This window comes from Camelus dromedarius, chromosome 2 (assembly GCF_036321535.1).
Source record: "Camelus dromedarius isolate mCamDro1 chromosome 2, mCamDro1.pat, whole genome shotgun sequence".
Lineage (NCBI taxonomy): Eukaryota > Metazoa > Chordata > Mammalia > Artiodactyla > Camelidae > Camelus > Camelus dromedarius.
In genome coordinates this window covers 70935204-70963046 of record NC_087437.1, presented here as the reverse complement: position 1 = coordinate 70963046, position 27843 = coordinate 70935204, and the positions used below count along the sequence as shown (strand labels likewise).

The following is a 27843-nucleotide window of genomic DNA, read 5'->3' as shown; positions in this document are numbered from 1 at the left end:
CTGGGGAGGGGGGTTGGTGGCTAAATCAAAATGTTAATTACAATACAACAAGCACTGGGTCGTGTCCGGTTAAGTCTACCGCGTAGTCGTGGCTGTCGGGTTCTAACCTGTTTCTTGCTGGCTTTAATTTAGAAGAAGTGAAGTCCCTTTATGCTGGAAGCAGGCATAACACCATCTTCCAGACCATCCCCCCCTCTCCTTCACCTGTCTGCCCAGTGCCCCCACTTATCTAACTACCTAACAGTTGGGAAAACCTCTGTTTTACCTGATTCCCCACAACTTTTCTTTTCCGGTTTGAATCTAAACTGAAAAGCTGTTACAGCGTAAAATAACTTTGTAAGCCTTAACCCTGAAAAGTTATTACAGAGTGGAAACACTCCCACATTGGACATGCCGGGGATTCAGGGGGAAATCTGCTTTCAAGTTGTTCTGATGGCCCTGGACCAGACGCTCTAAGGTGGCCAGAAACCTTGGTCTACACCCACTTAGCAGATTTCTGGCTCCTGATCAGGGACTGAGAGGTTTATTTGTAGAAATGAATCATTTCCTTCAAAATATCCTTTACCCTATTTACATGCTTGCATATTCCTTCCATTTTGTTTTCCCCCTACAGCTTCACTAAGGGAATTAATTATCTAGAAGAACAGGAACATACAGTAAGTACATCTGAGATACAGGATGAGACACAGTATGTCATCTATTAGGCCTGGCTAAGACCAGCAGCTGATGCTAAATGGGAAGGAACATGCACCAAATGTTTTTTAATCACAAAGTTAGTAATTAATTGCTCTTTAAAATACATCTTATGCTTCTTTCTGTCTGTGTACATGAAATGCACATTTATTACATGCCAAAAATTACAACATTATGGTTTAAATGTGACTGGCACGGAAGTCCGGAAATCAGAGTTAATGTTCCCACAGCAACTTTAATTCTGTCCGTGTGCACATGTAGAGCTGTAACAGTCTTCCGTTCCAGGGTAATACACAGAGATGGCTTGGGGAGGGCCACTAAAGACCCATATCCTCAACTGTAGTTACAGGAAAAAAACAATGGATAAAAGCCGTGCTCCTTTCCACCTACGTGGATGAAAAACAATGTCCCCGCGCCCGGTGTTGTGTAATCAGCAATGGAAGAATCTGCTGTGATGCCGGCACTCAAGGGGACAGTTTCTGTTGCTGTGGGAACCTGAACTTTGCATTTCCTGACTTTGGGGTAATTAAAATGTCAGCCTTAATGTGGCATTAATGGAGTTTGCCATAAAAAAAAAATCCTCTTTGTTTTGTTCTCAAAAAAAAAAAAAAAAAAAAAGCCTCAAAGTTCACACTGAACCAAGTGTACTAAAATCTTTCATCTCGGGGACTAAGCAAAGGGTTGGGAGACGGCAGGCCAGCGAGGAGGGAGCACAGCAAGAGCCCACCAGTCTCCTTGACGGCGTTCAGCCCCGGCAGATTCATGCCACCTCCAGCGCTAAAGTTAAACCCACCCACACAACAGTTTGGTAATGTGTAAAGGTTAAATTAAAAATAAATAAAAACTGTTAACGCGGAAGTGCATCTTGGCAAGGACACAGAAAATCAGAGGGTTTGATGAGGCCAGGGCAAAACACGCGAAGGTACGCAACCACAGATGTCAGCTTCCAACAAAATGAAGACCTCAGAATAGGCGGTTCCACAGCCAAGAGTAGGGAGGACTGGCCAAAGGGGGAGAATCGCGTCTCCCTTCAATGGGAGCCCGATCCAGGGAAAAACAAAGTGGGTGCGTGCATCACACGTACATGGCTGTGATGTGCTACAGCTGCACGGTCATCGAAAAATGTTTCTCCCGTGGGGAGCTTCATCTGCCCCCTGACTTGGTTTAGCCCTGTGTTAGCATTTAAAGGGAGAGCCTGGCTCAGCTCTTCCTCAGCCTGTGCCGTGGACCTGTTCTGTCAAACGCTGGGGGTTTGGTACCCTTTGAGACTGAAACTCATCTCAATGCTGTCGTCTGCATTTGTCTACCGTGAGGTTTTTAGAAACAGTGAAGAGGTGACAAACCAGGAGGTGACAGGGGAATATTGCTAAAAGGTTGTAGAGGGTGCACTGCGAAGCAGCACAGGTTTCAGTAGCGGTATCAACGTTGTCATTTCACGGAGGAAAGCACTTCTCAGCGGTGTCCCTGCTTGGTTTGAACAGTACTGGGATCTTTTGCCAGTTTTGAAAAGGCTCAGCAGGTTAAATAGCCAACTGAGAACTTAAGGGGTCAGATGTCCTCTTTGCTTCAAAACGTGCCCTTCAGATGCAGCAACGCCATGGCTTGCCCTCCCTGACCAGTGTGCATGCAGAGCTGACTTTTCTTTTGTGGGGATGCTTACACATCGTGTTTTATAACCCCGTCGCCAATATGAGTAGTTGCATGTTGTCAAGATGCCTGTTTCGAGCCAGGAATGCCATTTCTGGGCTCGGAACAGAGAATTCAGGCAGCTCACAGTGAGCGCAAATCCACAGACATCCCTCAGTATCTGAACAAGTTAACTACCTAGCACAGCATTCATCTATCTGGGCGTCAATTTTCTCAGTTTTCTCATCTGTAAATTGGGAAGAATTATAATGACTGACGGAAAATGGCCATTAAGGCATGACTAAAAATAATTTTGCCAAACACATGACAAATAAAAAGGTGCTATAAAAATTCAGGCACTTGTGAAAGCTTGGAACACCACACACGGGTGGAATGTTTCTGAAGTTAAAGATACTAAACAAGTCAAGGGCACTATTTTTAAATGCCCCAAATCTGTTAGTTCTAAATAGAAACTGAATATTTTACCTTAAAGAAATTAGGGTTTTAAATTAATCTATGGTAAGAATGACATTTGAAAGTAGAAAAAAAAAATCCTCTTGAATGCAAGAAGAGCATCCAAAAATTTTAACAGCTTAAAATAAACCTCTTTCCTGTCTTCTCTCAAGCAATCTCCAAATGGACAGATTTCTGTGAATCTTTCCTCAAAACAATTTTCTTCTAAGTGTAGGCTCAAATCAGGACAAACTACAAGCCAAACATATTTGGAGAAAAGTATAATCAATTTAAACAACAGGTTGGAGCAGAGAAGGCTTACACATCTTAATGGCAAAATCAGATTGACTTTCTGAACAGCTGGAGATTACGTTTCTCCTCCCTATTTGTTCTCCTTCCAACTGCATTCATACTTTACTGAGCTCAGATCCACCAGCCTCCTAGGGGTCACCAAGGGGCTGTGGCTCGTGCACGTTCCACGCTCATGCCAAGGCCTGGCCAGAGGATGCTTATGGTAAAGTGTAATCAGCAAAGCCCAGTGCCTTTTTTTTCTGTTAAGCAAAACATTCATTTTGCTGTAACGGGATTTCTGGGCTAAGGCCATTCTATGTAATCTGCCCCATAAGCTGTGGCAGAAAGCCAGGCGTCGGAGGTCTGCACGCAGGAGCTCCAGGCCCTTCTCTGCAGGAACAGGCTACCTTCCTGGTAGGTAGGGACAGTGCGCACATGTCTACGGGCACCGTGCCACGCTATTTCCAGTTCTTCCTGTAATTACTATTAGGCTGGAGACTGCTAGGCAAGAAGGCCAAGGATGTTACTATTTTGACGGGCCACAGAACACAGTCCCTGCCTCTGACCCCCAAGTTTCTCTATAGAAGCAGCAGCTTTGTACAAATTGCACAAGCGGCAGAGATTTGGATCTTGTTAATTTCTCGTTTGTTCTCTAGTGACAGCCAGAGTGTGGTCTCAGCTCAGCCCCTGAACAGCACCAGCCTCCTTCACCCCAACCCCAACCCCAAGGTCATGTCCCCTTATCTAGAGACTATTACAATGAAGAGAGTAGGGAATGGAATGTCCCAGCCTCATTCACCTCTCGCCCTTTTTGCAGAGTTTAACGTTTGCTTCATCAGAAAAACCACAATAGGAGATTTAGAATCTCATTTCCTAATTAATAATTTTTGCTTTGAGGACAGGGCAAATGGAGTACCTTTTTGAAAATAAAACTTGTTTGGTCTTATCTTTCTCAGTCTAAAGAAGAATACAGCAGCTCTTTGCCTGACATCCGTTATGGAGACCAGTTCAGAGTGGCTGTCGGGTATCTCAAGACTAAAAGGAATATTCCTTTGGATTGGACTCCAAAGTTACTCCATTCCTTTCCATTGTCAACACGTGTGTTTCTTTCTCTCTGAAGTACTGAGTTATGTTTCGGAAAGAGAAAATATCTCCTAAACGTGATTTATCAACCCTCTTAAAATAGAATTTGAAGAAGTGACTCTCAGATTAGTGGGAAGACAGTAAAAATAAACAGCGATGGAGGGATTTCAATAGCGACAATCTCATTAAGCTGCCCATTTCCAAATTTAGCCTGTAGGCAGTTTTTTTAATTAAAAAATATTTTTAACCTGAGTTCGTACTGGCTACGTGAAGTCTGGGTGGCTTCTGAATTCTTGGAAGCCATTCTCTTTTCTTCTGTAAATTTTGCTATCCTTTAACCACTTCAAAATAAATTAAAAACTGGGAAGACAGAAATTCAGCCAAGCTACAATAACTAAGGCAAAGCTGACTGGGGTTATGTAATCTCAAAAATGGACATTTCCTTGGGTCTAACTGGCCTTTTGAGGTCCGTATTTGGTTGTTCAATTTCGTCATGGTGGAAGTGCCATTATTCAGATTGTGGGGACAAAAGAATAATTAGAAAGCAGCAAATGGACTCGTGTTGTTGAGTTAATGTTATGAAAGAGAAAGTGGTTCATGTAGTTTATCAGCCTTTTGAGGCCACAGGGCTGGTTACCTGGTTTTAAAACACACCCGAGCTTTGAAAATATAGATGTTGGCTGACTCAAAATGGTGGCAAGTTACTTTTGGCTACTTTAGAAGACCAAATGGAAACAGCTTGCTCTGAATGCAAAAAAGCCCGAACCCAGCGGAGAAGCCAGCTCCAAGCCCCGCAAAGACACCATCACCTTAGTGGTGTACTCACAATCAGATGACCCGGTGTGAGCGTGAGAGTTTGTCAGTGAATGTGTTGAGTGGATGAGGGCTGGGTCGGGAGACAGAACAGCTTCAAAGTTCAGGCAGGGAAGGCCCGGCTTGGCGCTGGATCCACCCGGCTGAGTAATCTCATTCTCCTCAGATGCCTTCTGGTTTTCAGCTGTCTTGGGTTTCTTCCTGAAAATAAACAAAGGGCCCTTTGAAGGAACTGACTGCATATTTGGGAAAAGGCATTTTTAGAATCTGTTAAAGATAACTTGATTTTTTTTTTCTGGGGGGGATGGGAGAGAGTCCAGTATGTCCCTTGTTTTAAAACAAGCTGATTCTTGTTTTTTTCCCTCCAGTAATGGCCTAACTGGGAACACATGAAAGCATATGGGCCGAGCAAACAGCACCACATTTGGACTCTGTTGGCTGCATAAAAAGACCCTGTCCCAGAACTTTAGACAGCTTGAGCTACGTATGGTTGACATTATCCAAGAAAGCATCCTTTTTCTCCCCCCTTAAGAGTTTTAACATGGTCTGGAAAAATACTAGTGGAGGTTTTACCGTTCTAGCATTTGTCAGGACGCTTAGAGACAGGACCCGTGGAGTAATGGGAGGAGCACTGGACTGGGAGTCACGAGACTTGAGCTACGGTACTAGCTGTGCCTCTAACTTGCTGTGTGGCCTTGGGCACCTCACTTCACCTCTCTGGGCTTCAGCTTCCTCATCTGTAAAATAAAGGGCTTGGATTAGAAGGCCTTAACGGTTCCTTCCACTTTAAAGTTTCTATTCAGTGGAACACATTATGGAACAGTCAACTATCTTGCTTGCTGTTATTAGATTTTCTTTTAGATCAACACAATTTGAAATCACAATCTAAACTTGCAAGCTATGCAGATGAGAGGGATGGTGATGAAAGGATTTGGTAAAGCAGCAAATGAAAAGTGAAAAGAAGAGCTTAGATTCCAGTAGGTAAAGAAGGAAGGTATCACAGGCAGATCCTCTAGGCCAACTCTTTGCTCATCCAAAGTCTAAGACTCCCTTTGGTTTTTGCTTTAGTGTACGATCCTAGAGTAAGGACTGAGATTGTATGTTTGGGATTGTGTGTTTGGGAAGAGATAGGTGAAGGGAATTAGAAAGTAATTGTTGCTAATTGTTATTTGGGACCAAGAATAGGAAGTGGAAGAGCTCAGCCATCAGTCAGCTCCTCTCCTTAGGACCATGCAACTGATACAGGCAAATAGATACTCTGCTTATGCTGCATGCACCCTAGGTCCTAGTCAAACTGGATTATTTATCATCCCCTGAACATCCCCCCAGTTTCCTTGACTCTGTGCCTTTTCTATCATCCTGTGTATGGTAAGCAGAGGAAGTATTTTCTGTTTTGGTAAAAGATTACGTGTGGTACAGAATGTGTTGTAAGTAGGTCTGTTTCCATGTTTCCCTTGCTTCTCTAAGCATGGCAATGGACTTGTTATACAGAATATTTTGTATTGAAATTTGTTGCACTGGGTAGTTAAATCTGCCCTCGCAGAATATGGTGTTATGATTAGCATGCTGTGTTTCTGGTCCAACAGGTTGTGAAATCAAATCTGCTTTTCCAGAGGGCAGGAGGCAGAGATGGCATGGGAAAGATGAAAATAGAGGGAGAGCTTTCAGACGTATTTTTCAGGATGGAGGAAGCCAATATAAAAGCAACAATACAAAAGCAACAAAATGCAGTCTTTTACTCTTTGTTGAATGGGTGACTATGGAATTAACCCCCAATTCTTGAGCGTCTACATGGACCTCCAAGGAGCTCGTTTCTGGTGTTCAGTGTAAGGAAGTATCCAAGATCAAAGCTTCCAGAGCCCAACTCCTTTTTTTCCATGAAAACCAATGCCTCCTCTATGGTTCCTATTTCTATCACTGCTGTCTGTCACCAGCTTGCAAACCTCAGGGTCATACACTTTCCTCTGCCTTCAAGCCAGTTTGTCAAGTCGTGACAAATGTGCTTCCTTCATGTTTTGCACATCTCTCTTTCCTTTCCGTTCCACTGCTATCACCTTAACACTTTTTATTTAGGCTGTTGTTTACTTTCTGACTCTCCATCCTCCTTGACTTCTCTAGTCCCACAGCTTTGCATTCACTAAATCTGAGAGGACCATGTTAGAATTCAATATCTGCTCTGCTTAGCTCACATGCCCTGCATATTGGCCACACTGGACTCTCAAATATCTCAAATATTCTCGGAACATGCTGGAGAATCTACATCCTTGGCTCTACATTTTCGCTCAAGTTATTTTCCTTTCTTTGAATGACTTTTCAAAAACCTCTAACAGTTGAAATCATACTTATCCTTTATACTTACTAAATGTTGCCCCATCTTAAATAACTGTCTTGATTCCTCCGACCAGATAGGACTTCTCCTGTTCTCTCTCCCTCTAACCTTTCTCCTCCCTCTAACCTTTCCTTGAAATCTCCAAACACGTTTCACTTCTCTTATTTTACTCATTAAATTTTGTTTCAATAATGGTTATGTCCCTCATCCATCCTATGAGACTGTAAACTCTCTGAGGGTAAGAAAACGTCATAGTTATTTTCGAATTCCCTGTGTTCATCCATTCATTACCTCTTCCTTCTCTCCCACTATTCACTTATTCATGTATTAATTTCACAAATACGTATCTTGCCTCTGATGTGCCAGCGTGGGCTAGGAGGTAAAACAAGCCTGGTTTCTGCCCTCCCAGATTTGCTGTCTAGCGTATACTGTTAAGCAGAGTAGCTTAGACACAGCTGTCATTCAATATAGATTTGTTGATAGAATGAAATTGAGTTGAAATTAAAGTATATTTTGAGAATAGTTATAGTCTGAATCCCAATTAAGTTTCCTCCTCTTTATGCAGCAGTGAAATCTGCCTTGACTGCCTGCTTTTCCTTTGAATCTATGAAGGGCATCTGATGAGAATAGGACCATTTTGCTCATTAAAGTGAGGCTGGTCCTCATGAGTCATTTAAATATCGAGATGAAACACTAATAGCAGATATCATTTGACAGAAAAAAAGTATTTCTGATGCTCATAGACAAGGCCTAGGCTACTTTCAGATGTGTGCTTCGGGAAATTAAAGAAGCCCTCTTTCAAACACGAGTACCTGGCCAACCAACCAACACTGCTCTTTTGTTTTTAACTTTGCAAAAGTTGGATTGCTCTTTATATCAATGGCTTTACTTCCTTCCCTAGAAATGCCCTGCTTCCTACCTGACATTGCGCACCGTACCCTCTTGTTTGTTGTCTCGAGGATCACCTCTGGAGAACATTCATAGCCCAGAGCCACTGAAACCACCTCTACAAGTAGAAAATGTTGAAAACTCAACCTTTTGGCTCACCCCTTCATTTTCCTAATACCACTTCACTTGTCCTTTTACCCCTGGGCTGTTTCCCAACTGCACAGATAACAGAGAGGCACTCGTTGCCTTAGAAACAATTCATTTTCCATCTCACTCTCTCTGATAGTTCTTCTGGACTCCTTTTTCCAGAGCTGAGAAACACTAAAACACAGCACCGTCTCCGTCTAGACATGCACAGGGGCTGCTATTTTGACCCTGTTTTAGTTCCTATTTTACTAAGGAGGAAAAAGCAAGTCCTGTTGTAATTAACTGAAAATACTTCTTTGGTTGTGTGAAAAGAAATGCATAAATATGGCACGTCAGGAGGGCAGGTCTCTCCAAGCTGTTGCGGTGGTGCATTATTCCCTGGGGCCTTTAGAGGGCAGCAGTGCACCAGCTGACTCCTAGCAGCAAGTCAGGCAAACTCCCCACCAGACCAGAACCTTCCTCCTGGTCACCATGCCAAAGGTTGGTCTGCCAAGCTCTGGCCGCTCAGCCTTTCTTTCTTTTCAGTTCCTCTCTCTCCCTCTCCCTCTCTCTCGCTCTCTGTCTCTCTCAATTTCTCTCTCTCTCACCCTCCCTCCTCCCTCCCTCCCTCAATGTTAAAATTATACACTCTGATGAAGTCGCCCCTCAACCGGAAAATGAAAGCTCCAATGAAAAACTTAGACAAGCCAACAACAACAAAGAAAGAAACTAGGAGAAAGGGGAAAGGGGGCTGGTGAGGGGGGAGGACTTAAGAACAAGAAAAGGGCAGATGTTTCGTAAATATATGCAAAGCAAAACTGGGTGTACCCTGAACACACTTCCACAGAGAAACAGACCAATCATTGTGCACTTCCTCCTGCCAGGCTGGTGGGGCTCTGCATTCAAAAAAAGAAAAAAAAAAATGTGGCCGCAGGCACCTGCCTTTCAACGGTCAGTTCTGACATTCTGACTATCTCCCAATTGTCCAGAGAGAACAAAAACATTTTCATCTCCCCACTGCAAACATTTCTGTTATGATAAAAAGGCCGCCTCTAGATCTGGGAAGGCATTTTGAGGTGACTGGCGGCTGAGTTAGCCAGCAGGACCCACTAGTTTTTAACTCTCCTTGTGCTGGCCCTGGCAACAAGTTTTGGGCTGAAATGTAGCAGTGAGTAAGGTTGTGGAGGATGTTGGCTCTTTCCTTACTAGACCATATTGTAGGTGGAAAGAAATACTACATGAAAACATACTGAGGAGATAGTAGTATTAAGGTTGTTAAATGCATGGGAATGAACTAGATTGGTAGCACTTGATGTATAGATTTCACACTTCTTTGCACATAAGGCACACATTCAGTGATGGCAATGCTTTCTGCAACATATGGAAAATAAATATTTTATCTGTGTGAGCTCTCATCAGTCTCCAGGGGCTGCTGAGAAAGAGAGCATTCTCTTCTGTCTCCCTCTCCCAATTTTCTCTCTTTTCTGGGCTCCCACCCTCTCCGGCACATTAACATGCCTACCACTTATCAGCCTGGTTGGATGGAAAAGAATTAGTCAAAACCTCCTTTTGATAAATACTCATTGGATTGTGATAATTTTGATCCATGACCCTCCCCACCCCTCACCCCTGCCCTGATCTTTTTGGTGTGGTAACCATTTCCTTACTCTCCTTCCCAATAATACATGAAGGAGGCTTAGTAGAGTGTTTAGGGAGTGGGGCAAAGGGGAGGTGGTAACAGACCATCTCAGTGGGGGCTGATAGTAGAACTGAGCTCCACCACTCAGTAGCTGTGTGCCCTGGGCAGATTCCTCTGCTCCTCTCGACCTCAGTTTCCTCATCTGTACAATGGAACTAACAATACTACCCTTCTAGGGCTGATGTGAGGGTTAAATGAGATAATTCATGTCACATGATGAGCACAGGGCTGGCACACGGTCAGCGTCCCATGGTGGTAGCTCTTTCAGAGAGAGCATCAGTTCTGTGGTTTTCATCATTTCAGATAGAAGGTGGCACTTCCTTTACTTTACTAATCTTTTTAAATATTGAGATTTGGGTAGGGGCAAATGGATTGTAACTGCAGCAAAGGCAGAAAGAAGGCTAGGATACACAATCTATTCTCCAACACTTTGATTTCATGGTATCGCCCTCCTGACACCTCTTTTCTGTTCACGTGTTTGTTGTCGCTGTTGCCGCACCATTAGCTCCTCTTGAAGTTGAGGGTCAAGTAAGCTACACTTGGCCTGTGAAGCCCATCAAACCTAAGCACTACGGTCTATTCATTGACGTCAACACTCAGCACTCTAGCTTATCACGTCTTCTTACAATCTGTCCTTTCACCTCTTGGTCTAATGTTCTTAGATCAATTTAAGATGTTTTCATGATAAAAATATTTTATTCTCTCAATTTTTTGAACCTTCTTGGCAAGGTTGATTTATAATGTTTTTCAGTATATTTTCTCTCTCACTGTATCAGTCAAGATCTGGGCAAGAAACAGATGGCACACTCAGAGGTTTGAACCAAAGAGAGTTTAATGACAGGGCTCTGTGCTGAGGTACAGCTGAGGTTAGGGGACCCTCAATGGATGGAGCAGCACGAGGGACTAGCAATAGTGGGAAGTCGTTAATCTCAGCTTTAACCTGTTAAACTGAAGGAGTGAGGGGAGGTGTGGGGTTCCCTGAGTGCAGTCAGATTGGAGTTGGGAAGGGGGCTGGACTAATAAATCCCTGACCCTCTCTCGCAGCTGTCCCAGCTCTTGCTGATGTCTCCTTTCGGGCTAAATTCAAACCAGAGGAGAAGACAGCCTGGTTGTAACGGAGTCTGGAGAAGTCGGCCCCCAGGGCCACGTATCAGGGCAGAGAATGGTTCTGGGGTTCCGTGTGTGTGTGTGTGCACGCGTGTGTGCGCGCACGCATGCGTGTGCGTCAGATGGATCAGCACACCTATCCTTTTCCCCCTCTCCATTTCCTTCACCCCTTTCCTCCCAATTATACTTTCTGGAAGGAAAGACATAGCACAAACAATAAAATTAGTTCTTTCTCAGCGTCCATGTACCTATTCTGTCTATTTGCAATTTATGGGGGAAGGAAACTGAACATAGGCTCTGTGAGAGCAGAGATTCTGGCTTGTTTTGTGGGTGCCACACTCTAAGTCCCTAGAACAGTGCCTGGCACATAGAAAGTGCCCAGAAAATTTTAGTTGACTGAGTAAATACACTTATGTCTGCTGCGCCAGACGCTATTTGTATGTTATCTCACGTAGTTATCCCAGCAATCCAGGTGAGCAGGCGGGTTGCTGAGCACAGCTGTGCACGTGGTGTGGGAGTGGGTAGATTTAAAAAATCTAACACTCACCTCTTCCCTATCCACCCGCAAGCCTTGAGCCCTGGCCCAGGGTTTTGTGAACCCATAGGGAGGGATACATTTGTAATTAGTCCACATTTTTACCCCATATTCACCTTATTGGGTTTTGCACCACAGAGTCAGTCTCTGTAAGTTTTATGATTATTTCTCTTTTACATATGAGGAGGCTGCGTTTCCGAAAAGCAGAGACTGCAAGGACTGGAACCCAATTTGTCCATCCTCTAGGGCCTGCGAAACATGAACGCAGGCACCAGCGTTCCGCACAGGTGAAATTTGTCCAATGGCACAAATGGAGGCTCACTTGTGGGCTTCCCGGATGTTTTTAGGAAAACTTGGGCCCTGATTTCTGGGCCTGGTTCTGGGTTCTCTGTGGTACAGGAAGGTAGGAGTGGCAAAGACTCTCTTCCCTCCCAAAGGATAACCAGGCTGAAACTCTGAAACCAGCCTGCAACCCGGGTGCCTGTGACACTTGCACCAGCATAGTTACCCTGCAATGAAGAAAAACTCAGACAACGGTCCAGATGTGGGGATATCTAAGGCATTCTCCCCCTTGAACTTCAGGGTGGATAAAGGTGTTTACACAAGCAAGTTCCTTGCATGGGTATGGAATGAGGAAACTCTATTTTGACCTTTTGTCATGTCTTTAGTCCCTAATCCCTCAAACACATTAGAACTGCAGATTAGTTTCATGGTTCCCATCTCCATTCTGGCCAGACAGGCCTGCCTTCACATCCGCTACCACCAATTACAATTCATGGGACAGACAGCATTAAAGGTAAAAAGCAATTCAAAACAAAACAACACAATACCCTGACTTTGTCCCTTTGGGTTTGATTTATGCCAGAATAGCTAAAGACATAGAAAATATGAATGTGAAAATGCTTCCTGAGGCCTAAGAGGGATGTTAGTCTCCTAGGGTTTAGCATTTTCCAGAAACAGAGATGTCTGTCTGTCAAACGCCATCCCATTACCTGCCTCATACCAGGTAGGAAAACGTGTAGCTACAACAACTAGAACGAGTTTTTGTGTTAAAATGTATAATTATTTTGCATGCATAGCCTCTAAATAATTGAAATTTCTGGCTTTTCTAGTAAAAAAAAAAGTACATATTCATCTGTTACTTTCAGCAATGATTAGTGAATAGTTGATGTCAATCTTTCACCAGTATCTTCCTGTAGGCATCCTATCTCCTACCCCAACTTATTCCTGCAACTTAACTTGCAGGGGTTGTACTTCTGCGTAAATGTCTGACACAGAGAGGACTAAACCAAGTAGTCAGAGCCATGCATCCAGAGGGCAGAGCTGACCTGGATACAGTTGCTCCTTGAGCAGCAAGGAGACCAGAGCACGGGGCACAAAGATGCAGCCACAGCACAGGTGGACACGGGCGTGGAAAGCTGGCTCACGGATGTGACCAGGGTGGTGTGAAATGACAAACTGCAGCAAGATTCAACAGAGTGGCTCAGAAGGGCGAGGAGAGGCAAACAGATAGGGCTGGAGCTGCCACCGCTTCAGGCAGAGGCCCAGATGACCAAGCAGAACAGCAACAGTCCCTGTAAGGTGCGTTCAGATGCAGCTCAGCCCAGCCACCTGGCGGGGTGGGTGTGATGCCGCCCAGGACGAGCACCGCAGGCTGGGAGCCGAGAAACAGTGCGGGCGCCTCGGGACTGAGTCTGGTTACCTCGCTGCATCCAAGAGACAAAGCCATCTAAAACTTCACCTGCCCTTGCAATTGTGTGTGTGTGTGCGCATGTGTTTTTAAATTAAACAAAGTGAACTAAGAAGCCTTTCATTGGAGGCAGAACGTACTCACAGTAGTTTTCAAAGAAATGGTGTCACTCTTCAGGTAAATCACTCCAGGGCTTGGGCCTAGTGCAGGTGCTCATTGGGGCAGGGAACAGAGAGCGGCTGCATCTGGATCAGACAAGAGACAAACAGAAATAAGACTGTGAAGGCTGTTAAAATGAACAGATGATGGTGATCATTCATTCTGATAGAGCCGGAACTGCCTGGCTGGGTTGAGGGTCTGGTACTGTACCTTTGCACCAGAGATTGGCAAGTCAGGGGAGGGAGCGTGGAGAGGTGTGGTCTGGCCCCATTTTCAGTGTTTCAACCTGACTGCCTGTCTGGTCTGAGGTCAACAGCACCTGCTGGTGCATGTGGGGCTGGCTGTGTGTCCTGAGCTGGAAGCCGAGGTGTAGGGTGAGGGTGGGGGAAGTGAGGGTGGGGTCCCTCCGCCTTCCCCAGCAGACTCCGGTTCCAGCGTTCTCCATCCCACTGCAGTCTCTCTCTCTGGGTTGCTCCATTCTTACGCATCTTAAAAATGCCCACTGACCTGCCCATGTTTCTGGCCTCTTGCCTTCTCTCCACCCTTCACTACAGCCTGTTTCCTCTCATAGCCTCTAAGCTGGAGGAGGTCAGCCTTAGGGGCTACAGAATGGACTACTGTCTGGTGCAGAGCCTCAAACCCAGAAGTCTTTTCCTAGGCCTTGCCCCTTTGGCCCTGATGACCACTTTACTCTGGAAACTCTCCTCCTTTTCATCGGGACACTGCATCATCCTGACTTCACTCCTGCTCTCAGTTCTCTCTTCCGCCTCCTCCCTGGCCTGCCTTCCTTCTCCTGTTCCTTACCCGCAGACATTCCTCAAGATTCTCTCCTCAAGCTTTGCCCACACACCCACCCTCTGTGGCCTCCATAATCTCTTCCCCGTAGAGAACACCCACATGGCTATCTTTAGTGCTGGCTGGTCTTCAGAGCTCCAGACCCGTATTCTAAATGACTATCGGGTTACTGATTCATTTGTTCATTCATTCATTCATTCATTGTTTACATAGACTCTACTAGGCACCTAGAAAAGATGAAGAAGATGGGGCTTTGACCTTTGAGAAGCTCACATCTCCATCAAATACTGCATAGGCACTTCTAGTTCAGAAAGTTTAAAACAGAATTCATTGCCCTCCCCTCAGAACAGGTTACTTCTCCAGCCTTCCCATTTCCTGCTGTGGGCACCATCTTCACCTAGTTACTTGCGCCTACAACTGAGAAGTCTTCATTCACTCCTCTTTTTCTTTCAGTTCCCATCCCCCAATCAGCTGCCAAGTCCTGTAGTTTGTTCTCAGGCCATGAATTCAATACTCACTTTTTATCCCAACACCTATTTATTCCTTCTGTGAATGCCTCCTTCACTTCAGCTTCACCTCCTCCAGATCCTCCTTACCACCTAGTCCACCCTTCATACCTATGTTACCTTTACTTTCCTAAAGCACCATCCTAAACACTCCTACAATATAGCCCCAATCTAAGTTCCTACTATTGTTTTCTACAGTTCATTCTACACTGCAGAAGTTCCACTCTTGCCCACCATATTCATGGTGTTTCCTCCCCTTTCCCAATGTCTACACATAGCTTCCTTAAAGGCCATCCAAATATCACCTGATTTATGAGACATTTTCCAAAAGAAAGTGCCCTTCTCGAATCCTTAAGCATTTTTTGCCCCACTCCCTTTGCATGTCCTATAGACTCTGGTAATTATTTGTGTAATTTGTCTCCCCCATAAGCTTCTTGAAGGCACAGGCCATTTTCATAGTGTGCAATGCCCTGCATATAGGTTAGTGCTCAGCTGATGTCTGCTGATCTGAATTTAAAAAGAATAAAGAGGGGAGGGTATAGCTCAGTGGTAGAGTGCATGTTTAGTATGCACAAGGTCCTGGGTTCAATCCTCAGTACCTCCATTAAATAAATAATAATAGAATAAAATAAATAAACCTAATTATCTCCCTCCCCCCAAAAATAATACAATTAAAAAAGAATTTAAAAAAATGAAAAGGAATAAGCTGAGAACTGAGCTTGAACTGGCAAGACCTTAAAGCTCATCTTTGCCAACCCCTCATTTTTCAGATGAGGAGATCAAGGGAACTGACTTGCTCAAGGCTACATCCTTACCTGAGCAATGACAACTGATATAAAAAGTCACAGATCTCTAAATATCTACGAGTACCAATAGGCCCAGCAGATCATCAGCAGTGACTAGACCAGAGAGAGAAAGGGGTAAGGTGCAGAGACTGCAGGGATATACCGGGTTCCAAAAAATTAAGAACTTTGTTTCACTTATTCATTTCAATAAACCAAACTAATAAATATCTTTTTATAGTTAAATATTTAAAAAATGAGGATGGATTTAGAGAACAAGGAAGCAAACCTGTGTAACATTACCAGCAGAAACAATTGGGCCAATATTGCAAATACCACTAGGATGATCAACTAAGTGTGAAAAACCAGAAAGCAGAAATTTCTCATGCTTTGGAAAAGCCATGGGTTCAGCTGAAGTCCTTGGTGAGAACGGGCTGTGGTGATTCTACAGTTAAATTCATCGTCTTAGAGAAACACCGGGTGTTGGAAATCTTGCCGTTTCGCCACACTGACAGTTCTTTTTTCACCTAGCTTTGCCCAGTATTTGTCCCCTAAGTATGTTTACATTTTTACTTATTTTTCTTTCATCATATCATACCCTACTTGTAGAAAGGGCTAGATGACTGCTCCCAGGTCTGTCCCAATTTTTGTCCCTTGGTAGAAGAAACATTAATTGTTTAATCTCTTCTCTATCCTCATCCTCACATAGAATCCTTTTCTCTCACCCAAAGATGTGAAGCCCAACAAAACGTGTCGTGGGGATAACAGTGTTTACCCTGGGGAGAAAATAGACTTTCCCAGGGGATCTCAGGATTTTTACTTGGCCAGAAAAGCTCAGCTCTGAAATGCCAGCCTCCGGTACTAAAAGACTTCACCTGCCTTTCCCAGGGTGAGAATGTTACTCTTTGTTACTCTGCAGAAGAAAGCGTTGGTCCTATGCATCACATTCTCTTTGGCCAATACGGCGGAGCACGCTATATTGAGATACCCGTTAAATAGCCACACTCTGCTAGCCACGTAAACAGCAAACTGGGCTCAAAAATTCTTCATAGTTCGTACTAAACCACCACATGGCTGGACAGGTTATTAACACTTCACCAGAGAGAGCTTCCTTCTCTTTTCTTCCCTTGGCAACTACATTAAAATGATAAAGGAAAATCACTGGTTGATGTGTCTAGTATGTTGCAGCGAAAAATCAGCTGGATGTATACAAATCCACTGTGTAATTACGTAAGTGTACATTTTAAATATGCCTAACGTTTGATTTAAATTGTGCATTTTATAATTAAATGGAGACATAATCTTTCCATCCTTTAATCAAACTCCTCTTTCTCAGCTCCACATCCTCCTGCTATGATTTTCTTTCATTTTTGGGCAAACTGTCACCTGTCCCCTTCTCATTTCCCCTTCTGCCTTAGTACACACCCGAGGGCGTGTTAATCAGAACCACTGCATGGAGGGTCATGTTTTATTGCTTAAAGAGTAGTTATACTCTAAAAAAGACTCAGTGAAAGTGACTTCACGAGGTTTCAGGTTTACTCTTTTTCAGTGGCTTCCACATCCAGTGTGCTCCGGTTTTAAGTCAAAAGGTAATTTCAAGAGGCGGCAGGGGCCACACATTCTGCCCAGAATCTGGAAACCCAGCTGTTCTCTCTGCCTCTTACATCATCAGTGTTAGAAAGAATCTGCTCTGGGAGCCCGGCTGGCAAGGTTCTTGATGGTGTCAGAGGCAGCGGAGACAGTGGGCCATTTCCATTCCAGACTGCTGGATTGTTGACGGCTCTGCAGATCCGTCTTGGAAGCCCTTGGAGAGGAGAGCTGTTATGTAACACACTGCCACATATCACTGTCAGGAACTTTCTGGGGAGGCCTCATTTCAACTGGCCTCTCCCATTCTTTGGCGATCACACAAATCATTCTAAAATGACAGATGGGGCCTCCATGATTAAAGCTTACAGAAAAGGTAACAGTAACACTAATTTGTTAGATGTCTAAATTTTGTTAGGGACGGCATGAGGAATTTTTCTGTGTAAATGCATTCTTATTTAATCTTATTTAATCCTGTCGTGCCGTAGGTGTTAGTACAGCCATTTTACAGATGAGGAAAAGTGAGACTCGAGAGCTCAGTGAACATCTCCAAGATTAGAAAGCTGTGGGTGGTGAGGCCAGAATTCAAACCCAGGTCTCTCTGACTCTAAATCTATGCCTTTTGAAACTCTACAACAACTGCTCCGACACAGCACAGACACATTTCTGGTTCCCACCGTGATCTCAGCACAAGAAAGATGCTTATGGTATTTCCATTGACAGTTCAGAGTCACTGAAAGAACTGGCAGCACAGACCTCACATGAAGGAACTCTCAGAAATGATCAATAAGTCCTTCCAACTCCTTTCTATTTGAAGACGAGAACGTCTTATACTGGTCTTTTCAAACTAATGAACAGATGAATCACCTGGGATTTCTGATTCTGCATGTCTGGGGATAGAGTCTGTGACTCTGCATTTCCAATGAGCTCCCAGGTGATGCTGATGACACTGGTCTGGGTACCACTGGTCTTATGCCTGACACTCACCTTTCTACTGAGGGTTATTTTCAAATGAGCAGTTCAAGCTTAATAACTTGGCTAACAGCTCACACGGCACTACTGGCTTCTGATTCTGGGCCAGTTTGTCAGGTCACGAGGCATTAGACAGAATTCAAGGAGTTTCTGGCATACAGCACATTAAGAAAAAAAAAAAATTCCTTTTTAGATTCCCCAGGGCTTTCCTCTCCCCCACTGGAAATTAAAATGATAATGTCTTAAACATGTAAAGGTCCTATTTTTTACGTTATTGTTATTTTTAACAATAATTATCTGGTAATAATTCAAATAACACCTTTCCTCTGAGAAATTCAATGAGCTTTACTAACCTTAATTGTCTAACAGCAATTCCCAGGTGTAGACAAAGCTGTCTCAAAGATCACAGTAAATTTAAAATTGTTCCACTTCCCTCCTTTCTTCGCCCCAAATGTAGTGATGTATTAGTGGTGAGGGGTTATTAATTGGCAAAGACCCACTAGCTCATAATTTGTGGCACAGGAAATTCCATAAAGCAAGAGTAAATCCAAGAAATAATCAGCAGAGAGGTGTTGTAGGGGCACAGAGACAGAGTTAAAAGGAGTGAGAGTTAAAAAAGAGAGTAAAATCATAGAACTAGCAGGGTGACCTTGGATGAGTCATATAACCTCTAGGTGGCTCAGCTTTTTCATCTGTAAGAAAAGGAGGTGGATTTTATGATTTTAAAGGTCCCTTAAAATTCTAATAGTCCCTTGAGAAGAAAGATGTGGGAATTAAGTAGCTCATCAACCTGTTAAGCCATTAAAACTGTTAAAGAAATCTGTTTGACTTTTAACTTTTTAACAAATTACCTGAAACGAATTCCCAAGTCTACATCACCAATCCCCTCTCTCTGGAAACTGCTAAGAATACCACTTAATGAATAGGGCACCAAAGGCACCAAAGGCACCATGGCCAGAAAAATGAAGCAGGAACCCCACCTGCAGCTTTCTGATGCTGTAAGAAAAGTTTTACTTTAAACAATTTTAGCCCCTTAATTAACCACTAGTTAATACCCACGTCCAGAAGAAATATCTCTGATGGCTTAAGGACCCCTGGAATAGGGCTGCCAATAGAGGGTCCCAATGTTTTGTCACTTTAAATCTGTGTTAATTGTCTCCACAGAGACCTTGATTCCTCTTTGACAATTCACAAACTCTGTTAGTAAGAGCTGCATGCCCCGGGAGCCTCAGTTCTGTCAGGTAAAGTTGATTTTTGTTTTCAAAATAAGAGATCTTTGGGATCAGGTGAGATACAAGTATATCTCTCAGTGCAAACATACATATGCATGTATGCATGCACATACATATGACAATAATTTTTCTGTTTTTAGTGAATACCTGGTGATGAAACCCCTTCTGTAAGTCATTGAATACCAGAATCTCTGGGTCCAGAAAGCCTCCACAGGTCCTGGTTATCAGGTCATTTAAAACTCTGTAATAAGGATTCCAACATGAAGATGATTTACGGTGCAGCCTGTTATTTGGTGTTATATCAGAGTTATCCATACCTTGCCCCTTGCCCTGAGTATGCTTTTTGGACTAATCATTACAGTTTGTGGCTAAACGGAGAAACAGGTACTGAGAAACATCGCAATGGCGTCACGCGGAAGAACACAGTGTCACTGTCTCCAAAATGAAAGTCACCTCCTCTTTCCTGCTCCCATCACCTCCACAGTAGTTTGGCTACTGCTGCTTAAATGCTTACCATGTGGCTAGTATCGTGCTTGGCATTTTTCATACATTATTTATTTCTCTCTTATACTCATTCTTTGGATTTTATAGGTGAGGAAACTGATGTTCAGGAAAGGTAAAGGTTTTCTGCCACAGACCACAAAGTGGGAGGGCGGCACAGCAGGGGTCCAGGGCCAGGTTTTAGCCGCAGGGCTCCAGGGCTTAACCTACACCCAGCTTGTGATCTCTGAATCACCGATCCTGCCTTCATTCCACTCCTGCTCATCTGAGGTCTTCACCACAGGCTTATTGCAGTATATTCTCCATCATGGTCCTCTAATGCCTTCTCAAATCTGTTTTTAACCTTTCCCCAAACCTTCTATACTTCATTTACGTTTTCCCTTCCTACTTTGTTCAATCCAAAAACCCATTACCATTTGTTTCAACAGATCTTTATCATCATCTTTTCCGGCTATTTCTTAGCCCTCATCCTCATTCTAAACTCGTCTTCTGTGGTCTTACGTTGACCTCAAGTGTTCCAGCCCCAGCTTGAGAACTCCCCTTCCTCAATGCCTAAGGAATCTACTCTTTTCACCTGGTCCTTCCTGCTGGCTTCACCGGAAATCTTTGTCCAGTCCGACCTTATCCCAGGGTCAACCATTGCAACACTGTTCTCAGCAACTCTCCAGATTTCCCTGCTCCCCTGAACTTCTAGGTACAGAGCCTCTTCTTAATGTTATACAATCACGAATCCATATTACCACTCACCACTCCCTCCCACTCTTGGTACAAAACCTTACACATGCACACCATCTGGACATCACTCCTGCTCAATGTCGTTTCTAAGTACAAGCCTACAGTAGATTTTCTTCGTATGTTCTACTTTGTCAAGTGCCATTCTTCATTCTCTTTTTCAGTTGATGGCCTTGCCTCCTATATCAGCAAGAGGATCTAGACCATCCAGCGCAAGCTCACTAGCTCTCACCTCCTTTTCCAATATCTCTGAATTTTTCTCATTTTGTTTCCTCGAGATATAGCTATACATTTTTCTACATTCTCTCCCTATCCTGGAGGTTATCCTCTCTACATTTGATCTTTATTCTTCCCTTTGGTTCCATCAGTGATGCCTTCTTTTCTGTACTTGATGACATATCCATTCATAACAGTACTAAATTAATCACCACAGTATACTGTTTTGCCCCATCCTCATTCCTGCCCTTCAACATCTTTCTCAGAGTGAATTTTATAGAACACTGGAACTTCAGGATGAACCTTCAAGAAAGATCCTTGGTCAAGCAAACACAAGAAACACGGAATACTATACGGCTCTCTTACAAACTTCGAATACACATGAGGATATTAAAGGTGCTAAGGACCCCAGCAATGACCAAACTTACTGGATTACAGAACCATCTTCACTCCCCGGCCTTTCTAATGGCGCATTTATCAACGTTAGAATATACTCAGAGAAAAGATGCCTTAATGGATTTCCCCTGGATCCCAACTTTTTAGCCTGGGTATGTTAGTTCACTGAATCTATATCAAATTAGCCCTCTCAGATTTCCTTCCTATCAATATTCCATTTGGTCTAAAACTAGTTAACTTACAGGGTGTCAGAAAGACTAAGCGCACTCACATTTCTGAGCCCTGAACACACCATTCTGGCTGCCTGGAAGGCCCCTCTGACCTTTATCTTGTCTAGGGCTTTCCCTTCTTCCAAGGCGCATATCAGATCACGTATCTCTTATGAAACTTTTCCTTGTGAAAACAGCCTCAGCCCATTTTGACCTCTGCTGCTCACTTAGCACATAGATAAATGGCTATAGTTAACCCCTGTTTCCTCTGTCACTGGAAAGAATGCAAATTCTCAGGGCATGGACCTTGTTTTATACATTACAGGAACTCCAGCACCTGAGGCTGCCTTTTGTGCAATAGTAGGGGGTTATAACCATGCTAATGGTGGCCATGGACAGAAATAGTGGACATTGGGACATGTTAGATCAAAACTTGATTTCTGTGGCTGTGGGGACAGTTTAGTGTGCTAAAAGCCCAGGTGAATGCACCACCACCTTGCAGGGAGGAAACACCACCCGCCATCGCCAGCATCACCTCCACAAATGCCAACATGTATGCTTTAGGGAGATGAAGACCAGATCTCGAAGAGCAAAGGCAGCTCTGTTCTTCAGTGAAAATCAGACTTTGCATGAGTTGACAGCAAACCGAGAGAAGGCTGAAATAATCTAGGACCATCAGAGGACCCGTGAAAGAAACCAGCGCCTCCCTACCAATGGTGAAACCACCATTCATGAGCATTAAACCACCGCACCTGGATGAAAAAGAAAAGCCTCCTACTACGTAAGGAAGTCAGTCTCGTGCGAGGATCCACCGCTTAGCACCGAGCCTGGGACCCAGGGTACACTGCAGAATGTCGAAGGACAGCACGTGCTCCTGTCTCCCAGGCATCTTCCAGCCTCGACCTCTGGGGGTCGCGTTGAAGAAGTCAAGACAGCTTGGCTGCCCCTAGCACAATATGTAACCCCCAAACAATGAATCCATCCTTCCCATAAAGTTCTTTTGCTGCCACATCACACAGACCACCGAGCAGACTCTACGTCTCAGGCGAGTGCGCAGTAACCCGATATTAAGGGGCTTTGAGTTTTCCAGATTAGATGTTATCTGAAGTTAGAACTTAATGGATTCCCTAACAGTGAGTTTGCAGGGAGGCTAGGATGAGAAATTTGCTCTCTTGAGGTCTAGTCAGGGAGTTTTATTATGAGAGAAACAGAGTATAGCTTTCTTCTTTAAAACCACAGCAACATGTGATTTTCATGCTTTGGCAGAGGAGAAAATGCACTTCGTTAAAGTACAGTTTGTGAAGTATTTTGCTGCCTTCCAGGAGACAAAGTGGCACACAAACGAAAGATTTAATTAAAAACTATTTATATTTGAGAGTGTTCACTTAGGCTTACTTCAAAATAGGTATGGATTGTATTATATAATATATGAAAATATTTGGTAAAAATGCTATAATAGAAAACTCCACGTTGGTCTTTAGTTAAAATTCGTAACAATGTATTAGAGTATTTATTACTAGTTGTAGTCAACAGTAAGTATTTTTAAAACAGGAATTTTTATTGTGGGAGATTTCTGGGTGGATGAAGCTAAATGGCTTTGATATTTTTCTGTCATACCCACTGTTTAGAGTTGCCTTTCTGTACAATTTACACATTTGAGAGTGAATGGTGGCCTGTCTTTTGAATGTGTCCAGGTCACTGGGTCAAGGCTGTTGTTTTCTGAGAGCTATGGGCAGTTTCTGCAATAAAGTATCTTAGTTTCTTCTTTTTGTTGTAAAACATAGACAGTTTCACGTTCTAGATGAAGTCTGAGATCTTGGCATCTCTCTCCTGGACATAATATGTGGCGAAGACAGGGGGGCACTATTGGCAATCTCTGCATTGGTTTAGATACATCAAAGTTATGAGGTACCTTCATGGACACCCTTTAAAAGTGAGTTCTCTCCATCATGAGTTACACATGAGAAAACTGGGGTGGGGGAGGGAAGTTTAAGCTGCCCAGCCAATGAGCAGTACAGCTTAATCTAAAAATCAAGGTTTTCAGTAGAAAATTCTTTTTTATCCCCTCAAATGCCATGACTGCTAACAAGCTCTGAAGCAAATCCGAGAAGCAGAGCACTAGATGGGGAATCAGAAGGACCATCCTGACTTCTCAGCTCTGATAAGTACTAGTTGCGTGACCATGGTCAAGTCACTAACTTTTCTGAATCTTGTAGAACCACAGACAAGGAATCAATGGATGACATAATTACCACCCCATTGTAAAACCTCTTACCCGTAAGAGGGTATGGATTAAGAATGTGTGCTTGGCTTGTCTCACGAAGTTGTGAGGCTGAGATAGGTTGACGTGTGTGGAAGTGCTTTGCGTTCTGATTCGAAGTATCGAAATCAACGTAGTCTCAAAGAATGGCTACTGGAGGAATTAGGAAAGGGCCTCTGTGTGTGTCCACACACACAGCCAGTCCACTTCCATCCAGGTTTGGGGAGAAGCTGTAATAAAGCACCTGCACCAGTTTAAATCCCACCCAGTCCTCTCCTCTTCCAGTGTGCTGCAGAGCACCACGGAAGCAACGTCACTCGGGTGGGTGAGCCAAACTCTCAAGCTCCAACTTTTCTTAGTAGGAGTCACAGAGGATTCTGAGCCACAGGCAAGGTGACAATCACTGTTCCTCCAGGTGTGTCTGAAACACTGGGGAGACCCCAGGGAGGGGTGTACAGGAAGCTGGGGAGGGAGGCCAGACATCACTGCTCCTGAGGCCCGCTCTCCTCTGCGCACAGCTCCAGCTGACATGATTTCACCTGGCAGCCCCGGGAGACTGAAAAGACCCAGAAAGAGCAGGAGCCTCCTCTCCTGATAACCTAAGTGCTCTGATGGAAAGGCAGAGGATATCAGCAGAATGGCTGTACCGAGTCGGCATTGATTTCTCCAGCCTTTGTCTGCGTCTGGTTTCTGTCTCGTTTGGAGGTGGTTACTGTTACTACAAGCAGCATGAATCATGTCTCTGTTAAAAAACAGAGCTTCAATTGTCTTACATAACCCCTGGTAACTGAACGTCTAATAATAGCAAGCCATTTACAGGTAGGGAGTCTGTCTTCCTCCCAGACACACACACACACACACACACACACACACACACACACACACACACACACTCTACTCCCAATGCCTCACAGTAAAGTGAGACAGGCAGGGAGGAGGCAGAGGGAGAAAGGGGACAGCACAATTGATTTGGGGGGGATTTTAAAACATATTGAATAATCATGCATCACAGGGCCTGGAGACCAATGTGTTCAACTAAACTAGTTTAATAAACTGCAGGAATCGAGCATTCTTCCTCAAGAAATTGGCAACAGCAAGGCACTCCAAACACACCAGACAGACAGCTTCTCTACCACTCTACTACTGCATAAAAACCCCAAATCCCAAAGACGAGAGGGTGTGCAGGGGGCAGGAGGAGGGTAGAAATTTCACTGGATTGGCTGCTAGCTTGCACCACATAGGTTTCATTTTCCCAAGGATTTTTTCTCCTCTCCTTTCTGTGTGACCAGAGAGAGATATCTCAAAGGTTCTTGGCCAGTCATTGGATACAGTCCCGGAGGGGGAAGAGCAGCAGAAAACACGGCTGCCGAGCCCCACCCTGCCGGCCCTACCGTGTGGGCACTGTTATCTGGGCCGCTTTGTTTGGGAGGGAGAACCTTGCATCTGAAGACTTGTGTTTTTCCCCATGAGCATAATGTCTGCCTTGCAAGACACGATGAGGTCTTTCCATACCTGATCCCCACTAAGCCACCTGTTCAGGTGGTCTCCAAAAAGCAAAATAATTGGACAGTCTGAAAAAAAATGACTCAAAAATTATGAACGTAAGTTTTTCCTTTAAATCACTCATTTGATTGAAGGGGGAAAAAAAAAACAGGCTCTAGACAGCATGTTAAAGAGTGTATGAGGAAAAAAGACTCTAAATTTGTAACATGCGTGTCTCCATCTCCTCACTGCCTCATCAAGGCCATCCTAAGAAACATTACTGCAGACAGCGTTTTGGGAGCTTGTGTTCCCAGGACCCCAGTAGTTCTAGGTAACATATAAATTGGACCAGGGGAGGATTTCACGGAAAATTACAGAGAGAGGTTACATCCTGCTACTCATGTGGGCTAGGACCGCAGAAGGAAAGCTCTCTCCTCTGTTTTGAAACACTGTTCAATGACATGACAGTGGACTAGGTTAGCTCAAACCAGAGAACGCCCTGGGACACACCCACTTTGAGGACCAGCACCCAGGCTGTTCCACATGCTCGTAGCTCTGTAGGAATACAGAAAGGCACGTGGATATAGTTATATGTCAAAATGGTAGCGTGTGCCCTCAAAATAGGATTTATTCTATTTCCTATTGAAATGCTCCCCAAATCCATAAGGAAAAGAATTTTGAATAGGAGGAAAGAAGAGAACGAAGAAGAACAAAGAAAGAAAGAAGAGAGAGGAAGAGGAAGGAAAATGATACATGTCCTATTATCCCTGCCGGCGAACCTGGCAGGAGTTGATAACAAACCTCTATGACTGCTGCCTGGTGGTCTTTGCTATGTGCCACACAAATATGGTTGCAGAAGGAAATGGGTTCTAGGTTTTTCTCACAAATGTCCAAATGCAGAACAGTGGGGATCTTGACCATTAAATCAGCACACACAACAACAGGGCCACTGTGGTGGAATGTGGCTGATGGGGCTAGACTTTTCTTAGTTCGTTCACTTTGTGAGTTCAATTGCTCTTAGAGTTGGTATGCTGGTGGACCCAGTGTTTCAATAAACATAGCCATGAGACATCACAGGGTTTTTGTTTTTGTTTTTGTTTTTTCCACAAAAGGCTTTTCCCTCTCACTACTGTGAATACGCTGCTGAGTGATTCCTGCTTCTGGAAGAGCAGGTGGTTTTCCTCTTCTCCTTTTCTTGGCCTCAATAGCCCAGCTCTTCGGTGCATCTGTGCAGTGATTACAGCTTCTTGAAATCTCAGGGCACTAAGTCAGCCAGTTCCTTCACAATGGGGTGTTTGGCACCTGAGCAAGGACTTGGTGGGCCAGACACATTTAAAATGCAAGAATGGATTACTATATTATTTTGCACTGCAACAGTAAGAGTATTTGTGGATTGTTGCTGACAAGTAGATCATGATAACCAAATGCGGTGCAACAAACCACACGACATCGTATCAGAAGCTCAGAGTTAATATTGTCAAATGACCTAGAGTTTTTTTTTTTTTTGCTATTTTTGCTTTCCTCCCCTTCCAGTGAGCCTTTATTGAATACTTATTGTCAGTGATGGACTCTTTATTCACAGAAGGGAGTTGAGCTATGTCAGACTCTTGCCACATTCTTTCTCCTCTAACACTGAACAAAATATCAGTGAAACATCAAGTACAGCTTTTTTTTGAACCTGACAGGCAATCAGTATTTAGTCACTGGCCCTGCTGATGATAGCAGGAACTTTTGATACACTGTGCAGTGAGAAATATTTCCTTAGGAAGGCACCGCAGTTTAAGAACATCTCAGAGACAATTCAGAGGGGGTAGACGAGGAAATCTGATCTGACTTATTTATGTGTTCCAACAAATGCCTGGAACTCTAGACACCCTGAAAAAATCTAGTAATACAGTCAGGCTGTTTTTATAGGAATGATAGGATTCTCATGAAAAAGAGGCATCTAGGTTTATCTAGTGAGTTTCTCTGTATTTGTAGAAAACTTAGAATACTTCTGAGAACCCATCTTGAACAATCATGTGGGAGAACCCAGCAATTTATTATTATAAAATAAACTTCAATCTCAAGCAATTAATTGAGAAACTTGTTGACAATCGAGATATACAAAGCAATGTGGGTTCTCCAGAATGACAGCAGAGAAACTGAAGAAATGACAGTGTTTTGGCTGGAAGGCATCTGACTAAGTCAGATGATCTGGGTCCTCAGCCGTGACTGTCAACCGCTGCAGGGCTTACAAGTCATCAGACTTCTCCTGAATCTTACTTTTTCCATATGTCAAATGGGAGTGTTGGATTTGATGGTCTTTATGATTCTTTCCAGTTGTAACATTTGAAAATTTTAAAGTAAGAAAAGACGACAGGGTAATTCCTCCTTCCTCTCATTTTGGTAAATAGGTTGCTTTCCCTTGACCTGTGTCTATTTGGTTTGTGTTGGGTTCTATGTGGTTTGCATTGGGTTTAGTTCTCTGGGGTCTAGAAGTCACAAAGTGAAATTTCAAGTCATTTCTCTTTGTGTCCACGGGAGAGCGACAGGGGAAAAATCCTCCCTTTCTTTCTGTATCAGTGTCTTTTCTCAAATCAGACCCACCTGCCTAATACAAACCACAACCATCCCGGCACTGACGAGGGTTCTTCTCGTCCTCGTCACGGGCCCCTGGTTGTGCTCACGCAAGCCTATTG

General features: G+C 43.8%; 1 protein-coding gene across 24 annotated transcripts in view; it reads right to left on the bottom strand.

Moving 5' to 3' along the window:
* Positions 1-27843, bottom strand: part of ZBTB20 (zinc finger and BTB domain containing 20) — a 758440-nt gene that overhangs the window by 56172 nt on the left and 674425 nt on the right. For 20 of the 24 annotated variants that reach the window (XM_064495051.1, XM_031451736.2, XM_064495056.1 and 17 more), the window contains 3 exons: positions 13478-13578; positions 5533-5696; positions 4973-5160 (listed from right to left, as the gene is read on the bottom strand). In XM_064495051.1, the coding sequence (XP_064351121.1) occupies positions 4973-5160; positions 5533-5543 (199 nt within the window). In that variant the 5' untranslated portion in view covers positions 5544-5696; positions 13478-13578. Of the gene's footprint in view, positions 1-4972; positions 5161-5532; positions 5697-13473; positions 13579-27843 lie in introns of all 24 variants that reach the window. The other 4 variants (XM_064495110.1, XM_031452542.2, XM_031452675.2 and 1 more) reach the window with 2 other exon arrangements.